The 10517-nt window shown below is 42.0% G+C and overlaps 1 protein-coding gene across 2 annotated transcripts in view; it reads left to right on the forward strand.

Moving 5' to 3' along the window:
• The window catches only part of Sntb2 (syntrophin beta 2), an 81507-nt gene that overhangs the window by 42499 nt on the left and 28491 nt on the right, over positions 1 to 10517 (forward strand). For both annotated transcript variants that reach the window (XM_021220173.1, XM_021220172.2), the window contains exon 2: positions 5140 to 5353. In XM_021220173.1, coding sequence (XP_021075832.1) covers positions 5140 to 5353 — 214 coding nt within the window. The remainder of the gene's footprint in view (positions 1 to 5139; positions 5354 to 10517) is intronic.

Below are 10517 nucleotides of genomic sequence, written 5' to 3' on the forward strand. Positions count from 1 at the left end.
AAAAAAAAAAAAAAATCAAACAGAAAGAAAGAAAGAAAGAAAGAAAGAAAGAAAGAAAGAAAGAAAGAGAAGAAAATAAAATCCTATATTTGTTGAGATTTAGTGGGCAATTTATCATCTACTATGTATTGCTTTTCTTTTTTTTCTTTTCATTTTTTTTTTAAATTTATTATATGTAAGTACACTGTAGCTGTCTTCAGACACTCCAGAAGAGGACATCAGATCTTGTTACAGATGGTTGTGAGCTACCATGTGGTTGCTGGGATTTGAATTCCGGACCTTCAGAAGAGCAGTCGGGTGCTCTTACCCACTGAACCACCAGCCCAAATATTGCTTTTCTTATGTTTTGCTTTTATGAAACAGCCCTGGAGCTAGTGGCAGTCCTTTCACTTGAGTCTCCCGCTGCTAGAAGTACAGGTGTGCACTGTTGCTCTTGTTGTCAGCCAAGATTGTTTTATATGATTAGTGCATTAGTCGGGGTTCCCTAAAGAAACAAAACTGATAGAATGAGTATGTGTTACAAGAGATTTATCAGGTTGGCTTCCATGATATGGACTGGGTAGTCCGACAATGGCTTGTCTGCATGCTTGGAGAGGCTGAGAACCCAGGAGCCAATCAGTGCATAAGGCCAGTTCCTCAACAGTTCCAAGCTGGCATTTACAGCCTGGAGGGTTCCTGGAGAATCACTGGTCTTCAGCCCCGGTGGAAGGTTGAAGAAGGTGGGTTCCATGGTCAGCAGAGGATGGTAACACTGGCAGCAACAAGATAGGTCCAGGGGCTTGCGAGGGGCTCTTGCAGAAGGCAGCAGGTGAGGAACACACAGCTTTCCCCTCATACCTCCTCCTATCTGGGCATGGGAAGGATTTCTCAGCTATCCTTCCAGAGATAGCCCCTCATACCCACTCAGAGACGAGTCTGTTACTTGATTCCATATCCAATCAAAGCGATGCCACAATTAACCATCACAGCACCACTTTAAGGGACCTGGACGTGCTACTGCAAGATAAAATGATAAAATCTCTTTAGGGGAACAATTTGCCCATGTTTATCAGGAGTCTTGAATATTTCTTCCTGAAGAAGATGTTCTTTGTAGACCACTAGACCTAAGTACCCAATGTAAATTATGATGTACAAACAGTAGAATTTGATATAATGATTCTTTTTTTTTTTTTAGTTTTTCGAGACAGGGTTTCTCTGTGTAGCCTTGGCTGTCCTGGAACTCACTCTGTAGACCAGGCTGGCCTCGAACCCAGAAATCCACCTGCCTCTGCCTCCCAAGTGCTGGGATTAAAGGCATGCGCCACCACTGCCCGGCGATATAATGATTCTTAAGTAATACTTAAGAGATAGTGTATGTAATATGGAAAATATAATGTGGAAAATATAATACTAGAAAGTTTAAAAGCTGATATAGTAGAATTGGGATTTTTTATTTTATCTTTTCTTCCTTTAGCATTTTAAATTTAATTATCTTGGGTGAAAGGATGCGACCAACTGAGTGTAAATGGCTACATCAAAACTTCTAATGGAAGGGAAAAGAGGCTGGGGAGATGGCTTGTGGTTAAGATCTTTGACTGCTCTTGCAAAGAGCCTGGGTTTCTCAGCATCCATCTCAGGTGATCAGCCACCTGCGCCTCCAGTTCCTGGGATCTGATGGCCTCCTCTGGCCTCTGCAGACACTGCATACAAGTGGTGCATACATGGAGCCACACATACAGAAATAAAAATAAACTTAAAAAGCTGTGTAAACAACATTCTTTCTCCTTTCCTTCTTCCCTCTCCTTCCTCCTCCTTTCCTTTTGGAGATAGGCATAACTTGCTATTTAGTCAAGTTGATGACCTTATTTTTTAAACATAATGCAGGAATTAAATTCAAAATAGGCAGAATTACATCTTTAAAACCAACGTATGTACAAGCACTACAATGTCTTGATAAAAACCCTTCTCCATATCATTATCGACAAATGCACACACAACAGATAATGTTTGTTAATTAAACTTACTTATTTACTCTGTGTGTTTAGAGGCCAACTTGATGGACCCACTCTGTGGATCTGTCAGTTGAAAACGGGGAAGGGTTAGACCGGCTCTTAGGAAGATGGGCCCTTTCCACTTTGCTTTCTCTTTTCACTTTTTTTTTTTTTTTTTCCTGTATGGAACCTCAAGCCCTAGACATGAACCCTTTGGCTACCTAGGCCCTTCCCTTGGTTTTTGTAAGTGATGAAGACAGAAACTTAGCCCCAGCCTCTTGGCACTTTGTGAAGCTGCAAGCATCGCTGTGCAGTTATTTTGAGGATAGGCTTTAACTATGAGGAGAAAGGTAAACTGAAGGCCAGTGGGTTAGTCCTAAAGGTGTTTCTTTTCACATTATTTCCCAAGTGGGTTCTGTGGCAGCTGAGGAGGTCTTATAGGACACAAGTGTCAATTTATAAGCATTAAACATAGATGGCTCACTAGCTGGGTGTACAGGCAGCACCACCATAGTCTCAGGTGAAATTTACACTTGTTTTTTTAAAGCTAAGGTCTCATGCAGCACAGGCAGGTTTTGGTATACATCCAAGAATGATCATGAACTTCTTCTTTTTTTTTTTTTTTTTNTAAGATTTATTTATTTATTATATGTAAGTACACTGTAGCTGTCTTCAGACACTCCAGAAGAGGAGTCAGATCTTATTATGGATGGTTATGAGCCACCATGTGGTTGCTGGGATTTGAACTCCGGACCTTGGGTGCTCTTACCCACTGAGTCATCTCACCAGCCTCTGACCATGAACTTTTTTTTTTTAAAGATTTATTTATTTATGTAAGTACACAGTAGCTGTCTTCAGACAGCTCCAGAAGAGGGCGTCAGATCTCGTTACAGATGGTTATGAGCCACCATGTGGTTGCTGGGATTTGAACTCCGGACCTTCGGAAGAGCAGTCGGGTGCTCTTACCCACTGAGCCATCTCACCAGCCCCTGACCATGGACTTCTAATCCTCCTCTTTGTTTTACTTGAGTGCAGAGACTACAGGCATATACCACCATGCTTGGTTTGTGAGTTGCTGAATCTCACACTGAGGGCTCGGTGCATTGCTAGAGAGCAGTCTGCCAGCTGATCTGGCCCCAGCCCATATCCATTGCTCTTTTAATACAGTGGCCCTTAGGTTGTGTGTCTGCTTTGCTTTTGTTTTTAGCATGTTTGTAGTAATCAGATTAGAGATGCTAATTCTGAATAGATCATTAAGGACTCTTCTAATCACTGTACTTTTCAAGAGTGCTCATTTAGAATGGCTTTGTTTCCCCCGGTTGGTAGGCCAGTAGCTGGCATGGCGCCTTAAGTGTTGAAAAGCATGTCTCAGCCATTGGCATTGATTGAAAACCTTAGGAATTTCTGCCAAGTTCTCGTGATCTAATCCTCTCCTAAAAGCACAAAGCTCAAGTGTGTATTGAAATGCCTGAGTCAGCTGCTCAAGGGATATACTGGCTATACTCCTGCTCATTCCTCCAGGATGAAAAATCTCCTTGGTGACCTAGGCCAGCTAGCTAGCTTTTTACTCTCTCCACCCAGAAATGTACTTATAAAAAACATGAAGGAAAAATATGCACACATGCAAGCATCTGACCTATATGTAAATGCTAGTATTAGAATTATATTTCCTACTATTACGCTTGATTTCAGCAGATATTGGTGTGGCATTCTTTTGTTTGTTTGTTTGTTTCATTTGTTTAAGACAGGATCTCACTGTGTAGCCTTGGCTAGCCTGGAAGGCTATATAGAAGTAGCTGGCCTTGAACTCATAGAGATTTACCTGTCTCTGCCTGTCAAGTGCTTAGATTAATTTAATAATGAAAGACCATGGCTTCATCTCTTCTATTGATTAGTGTTAATTTAAATTTTTTTCTCTAGATTTCTAAGTCAGGAAGGCAAAAGAGAAGCACGCACAGGCTATTCACTGTGTCCCTAGAGTGTGCACGTGTTTAGAGCCACTCTTGTTTTTCTCATCCTTTTCCTGTGTCTTCATTGTGTCCCACAAGTGTTGGATGTTTGTAAAACCCCATCATTATCTGGTGTGGTTGGGGAGAAGGTAGATGATGACTGACTGGCTGCTGTCAGCATTACTAAAGAATACAAGTAGTGTGCAGTAAGCATAATACACTACCATCCTGTGAAATTGGTGGATAAACAGATAAATGTGGTATTCTTACATTGTGCTTAGCATATCTAGCACCTCTGCGAGATCACACGTCTGTTCATTAGAGAAATCTGGTTCTCCTGGGTTTTGTTTTATGTGAATCTGTATATCAATTATACCTCTTTTAAAAACCTAAAACCTGAAGCTTGTCAAGCACATACATGAGACAAGTGGAAAATCCCACCCTTGGCCTAATAGAGCAGTCCAAATGAGGACGCTCTTCTTAAGTTGCCTTCAGGCATATGTGCACTGTTTATATGAAAATGAATTTCCTGTTCATCTTTCCATTTATCTCCATGTACATATGGATACTTCAAAATTTGTAAGGTTTCTGCTGGCAAGCAACTAGATAAGGGATGATAAACTATATTACGTATTCAGAAGAGATTTTAATTGGAATAGATCATTTTGAAAGCACACAGGGATCAGTTGAGTTGGCTTTGTGCTTGTATATACTTTGACACGTTATTTTTACCACAGTAATAATGTTTATCCATCTCCCTCTGCCCCATCCAGGCGGAGCGCTTATTTAGGCCAGGGCCAAGCCTTGTATCAATTGAGCTGAAATACTTGCTTAGTATAGGGAAGAAAGAGATGCATGTTTTCTGACATTTGAAAGGTTCTCATGTACGAGAGATTCAGACTTGTGAGGGTTTCAGTGGGAGGAAGCTTAAAGGTGTGGGTCAAGCTCAGGGCTTTGATAGCATTTGAACTCTGCTTTTCACTTTGCTCTAGATTGGCTTGTATCTGAATTGTTTTGTTTTGTTTTTTAAGCAGGGTCTCACTGTGTAGCTCTGGCTGTCCTGGAACTCATTCTATAGACCAGGCTGGCCTCAAATTCTGCCTCCTCAATGCTGGGATTAAAACTATGTACCACCATCATCTAGCACATGTATATGAATATCTTGGTTTTTATTCGATCAGAAACAAAAATACTAACCTCCTTTAATTTGTTTTTCATAGTCAAATTCATCCGAGAAGTAACACCATATATCAAGAAACCATCTTTAGTATCAGATCTGCCATGGGAAGGTGCCTCTCCCCAGTCTCCAAGCTTTAGTGGCAGTGAAGACTCTGGCTCTCCAAAGCATCAGAACACCACCAAGGACAGGAAGGTCATCCCTCTCAAAATGTGCTTTGCTGCTAGAAACCTGAGCATGCCAGATCTGGAGAACAGGTGAGCCATTCGTGCCTTCAAGAGCACCACACCCTCAGTGCCTCCTCCCGTCCAGTACATGATTGAGAGGGAAATGACGTTCTGAGATCAGAGATCTGTCTTTATTTTTGAGCCCTAGATGGCCTCAAACCCACCATCTCCCTGCCCAGCCTCCCAGTGTCTTTATAAGGAACTTTTAAAATTGTGAATAATGTTACAATTCAGAGTCCCCATTGTAGATCTGGGATATCAATTGGCAAAATGACTGACAAGTTTGAGTTTCTGACCTCCCTGTCTTCTTTAAAATGCAAACAATGAATGGAATAGTTTATAACTTTTCTTCTTCTATAACTATTTGTGTTCTAGGGTGACTTTGATTTCATTAACTTTGTGTAAAAGTATGGGTCAACTCAGTGTTAGGCCAGAGATTTGGCAAACTGGTGTGACAAAAAAAAAAACAAAAACAAAAACAAACAAACAAAAAAAACTTGTTCAAAGACCTAAAGATAGGCTTTGTATAATCTGTTTTCAGTCTTATGGTCTTCTCTGATCTGAATGCACTAAAGTATCTAAGCAAAGTAGGCTAGACCATAGGGCACAGCAAGAAACCGCCGCCAGGCTTTTCTTGTCAGGCATAGTCTCACATGCCAGTAATTTCAGCGCTAAGCAGGCAGGGGCAGATATCTGAGGTCAAGGATAGACTGGCCTACATAGTGAGTTCCAGACCAGCCAAAGCTGCAGTGTAAGAAGCTCTTTTTTTGGTGGGAGGGGGTTGTAGGCAGAAACTGAATGACCTTGAGCATATAAGGCTAATATGATTAAAACTTGTGTTTGGAGTATTTTACATAGTATCACAAAATTGTAGGTTATTTTAAAGACTTTAAAATTTTTTAATACATGAATATGTTTATTTATGTGAATATATGTTATATGTGGGGGTGCCTACACAGGCCAAAACTGGAGTTACAGGCAGCTGTAAGCTGCCCAACATGGGTGCTGGGAACATCACGTGCTCTTAACCTTGAGCCACGTCTTCATTCCAAAAAAGTGTAGCATAATGTGTCATAACTGAGGCAGTTGTAGCTCTCACCTATAACCCCAGCTCCTGGGAGGCTGCAACAGGGAAATCTCTGTGAATGTAAGGCCAGCTTGGACTACATAGTGAGTGCCAGATTAGTGTGGATAATTATAACTGAATAAACTAGCTTCAGAAAAAACACAAAGGGGCAAAAAGCATTCATTAATTCATCTAACACTGAGTCACATGCAGGCCTTCAGTGCAAAGAGGATGAAATGCTAAGTCCTTCCATTATAAGCCACTTCTGAGATAGATGCTTATGTTGTTGCTGATGCTGCTTGAAGCTGGAGAAAAGAGCACAGTGTAAAATTTCTGAGGCTGTGGGACAGGGAAAGAAGGAAGACTGAAGTGATTACTGAGAGTGCTGCTGCCTTTATTTTTTAAGACATCTGTCAGGACACAGCAACAGACCGCACCCTCCATGGTTAATTTATGTGCTGGAAACATTCCCTACAGACTTACTAATTTGAAGCCTTCTGGTTGAGATACACGCCTTTATTCCCAGTTCTCAGGAGGCAGAGGCAGGTGGAGCTCTGAGTTCCAGGACAGCCATGGCTACACAGAGAAACCCTGTCTCAAAAAACAAACAAACAAACAAACAAACAAACAAAAAACAAAACCCAAAACCAAAATTAACAACAAAACTATTTGTTTACTTTATGTATATGAATATTTTGCCTGTGTGGATGTCTGTGCACCACATAAATACTTGTTGCCCACAGAAGTCAGAAGAGGGCACCGGATCCCCCTGGAACTGGAGACATTTGTGAGACCATGTGGGTAATGAGATTGAGCCTGGGTCCTCTGAAAAAGCAGCACATGCTCTGAACCTAACTGCCGAGCCACCCACCTCTATAGCCCCATGTACTGGGAACATTTGATAATGATCAGATCTGAACCAAGTGTAGAGAGCAACTGGGAAGTGCTAAAAGTATAGCAGACTATCTGTATGTGTGAAAACTAGGTCAGGGATTATGAGAAGGGAATGTGATCTTCAGGGAGATAGGAAATGGTAACAAGCTACATGTAAGAGGGAAGCAGACAGGGGGCTCAGTTGGGACAAAAAGGGAGCCAGCTGGAGGAGAGAAAGGGGGCAGTAGAAGGGGAGGGCAATTCAGGAAGGGAACGATTGAGAACAAAGTATGACAGTGATTGTGCGAAGATGCTATCTATGATGAAGCCCAGAATGTTCAACTTAGCAAAAGTCAGGTGCTGCATAATATTTGGGGAAGGGGTCACACCCTCCCTTCCAGTCAGATGACCATGACATGCTGTATGAGACTCAATCTCGGGTGGTCAAGACTAGGGTAAAGAGTCTCAGTCTTGCTGCCGAGAAGGAGTTTGTTCCTACTCTCTCTTGAAATACACTTGCAATAAGATACAAATGTGAAGAGACAAGGCTATACTATGAGGGTAATGCTTGCACTGTAGCACACTCTAGAGAAACTTGGCTTATTTATGGGGATGCGGACATCTGTCCTGTGTGTCTTCACATAAAACAATATACAAAACTGCCACCTAGTAAGTTCTTAAAATTGTGGAGGTACTGCCAGTTTCCCTTGGCTAAAATTGTATCTGTCTATAAAATTAAAATACAGGGGCTGGTGAGATGGCTCAGTGGGTAAGAGCACCCAAGTGCTCTTCTGAAGATCCAGAGTTCAAATCCCAGCAACCACATGGTGGCTCACAACCATCCATAACAAGATCTGACGCCCTCTTCTGGAATGTCTTAAGACAGCTACAGTGTACTTACATATAATAAATAAATAAATCTTTAAAAAAAAAATTAAAATACAACCTCTTCAGCCGTATATTCTAGAGCCATGCCAGGAAAACTAGGAAAATGGCTCTGTGGACAAAGTTTTTGTTGCATAAGCATGAGCTCAGATCCCAGCACCCAAGTAAAAAGCCAGGTTGGGTGTCATGTACCTGGAATCCTAGGGGTGTGGTGGCTGGCGAGGCTAGCCAGTCAGTAAGCTACAGGACCAATGAGAGACAGACAATATGAGAGGAAGATGCCAATGCTGAACTCTGACCTCCATAGCATGTACAATTGCACACGTGTGTATATACCACACATACATCAAGGATAAAGGAATTAATATTTATAAAATCACTTGGAGCTCTTTAGTCCTTAAATTTTTATCTAAGCCCTCCAAAAACACATGTCAGTTTCTTTATCCGTGATTTTTAAAAATGTATTTAATGTTTTACCTACATGAATACCTGCTCACCACATGCATGTCTGGTACCCCACAGAGGCCATAAGAGGTCAGTGTATCCTCTGAGACTGGAGTTAAAGATGGTTGTGAACCTCCATTCAGGTGCTGGGACTCAAATCTAGGACCTCTAGTGCTCTTAACTGCTGAGCCATACCTCCAGTCACGTCTGTCCTTTCTTGATGGTCACCCAAGCAATTTTCAGTGTAGAGCTACTTGTCACAACTATTTTGTACAACTGCTTTGACCATGCATTTTCATGCACTTGTGTAACTTTGAAGGAGTGGAGTCACGATGTCAAGTTTAGATGTGGCAGAGCATGGTAGCACGTGTCTTTAATTCTAACACTTTAATTCCAGCTTTCTGGAAACAGGCAGGTGGCTTTCTGTGAGTTCTAGACCAGCCAATGCTACATAGTGAGACCTTGCCTCAAAAACCCAACAAACTACTGGGTGGTGGTGCATGGCTTTAATTAATCCCAGCACTTGGGAGGCAGAGGCAGGCAGTTAGAAGCCAGCCTGGTTTACAGTGAGTTCCAGGACAGCCAAAGCTACCCAGACAAACCCTGTCTCCAAAAACCAACCAAACAAATAAATGGCAGGTGTGCTCTTGGCTTTAAAAGGAAATCCCAGGACTGGAGAGATGGCTCAGCAGTTAGGAGCACTGGCTGCTCTTTCAGAGAACCATTCACTCCATCACCCACACACCTCACATCACCCATATGCCTCACAGCTGTCTGTAACTCCAGTTTCAGGGGGTCAGACTCTTTCTGAACTCTATGGACACTAGATACTCACACACACATGGTACAAACAAATATATAGAGGCAAAATACTCCTACTATTTAAAAAAAATTTAATAAATTGAAGAAAGGAAATGTCCAGACATTCTTCCAATGAATGCTAAAACGTACAGCTGCCAACAGTGTGAGTTTCCACTGCTCCATGTGCTCGCCAGCATAGTTAATGGCAGTGCGATAACACCGCAGATGGTTTTAACCATTGGCGGAGCGGGGGGGGGGGGGGGGGGGGGAGGGTCGCAGTGAAATCTTGTTACGGTTCAACATGCATTTTTATGTAATGTCTTCACTAAAATGAAAAGGGAAGCTGCTTGCTTTTATTATCATTATTTTACTCCTTTGCTTTGGCTGTGTGACTATATGGCTGGTGGGTGTTTAGCTGTGAAAATGAGCAGACGGAGCTTACTGCTTTGTCCACCCTTATTTTCTCCTGCCACGCCAGTCGCTGCTAATGATCACGCGGTGTGCTTCATGAAATTCAAGAACTAATTAATTAATGATGATGTCCAGTGAGAGAGCAGTGAGCTATTCCTTAGCAAGCAGTGCTGTGCCCTGTAGGAATGTAGCGATTTTAAACTTGTCCTCTGCCCTGGCTCACAGTACTTCATCTTTGTTTTGTCTTTTTCTAGTAAAAGGTAGACTTGAGATTTGTAACATATAAAAATCACATGACTGTTACTAAATTTAACTCATAATTTATGTCAAAGACATAATCAAGCAAATATATTAATATAGGCTAAGCTTGCAGCCCCATGCTTCTGTCTACCTAAATATTGATTTGACGTGTCTGATGAAGCTAGAATTAAATTTCCCAGGAGTTCCTCAGTGGTTTGACTAGAATCCAAAACCTTTAACCTTGTAGCTGCCTCCTCATTTCTCCTGTGGGATCAGTTACTGGGAGACTGCCTCCACTGTTTGCTATTAGCAGGGTTCTCATTTAAAATTTTCACTTAAAACAGCTCATTTCAAGTATTACTGCCGGGCGTGGTGGTATACACCTTTAATCCCAGCACTCGGGAGGCAGAGGCAGGCGGATTTCTGAGTTCGAGGCCAGCCTGGTCTACAGAGTGAGTTCCAGGACAGCCAGGG

Source organism: Mus pahari, chromosome 20, assembly GCF_900095145.1.
Source record: "Mus pahari chromosome 20, PAHARI_EIJ_v1.1, whole genome shotgun sequence".
In the NCBI taxonomy this organism is placed as follows: domain Eukaryota; kingdom Metazoa; phylum Chordata; class Mammalia; order Rodentia; family Muridae; genus Mus; species Mus pahari.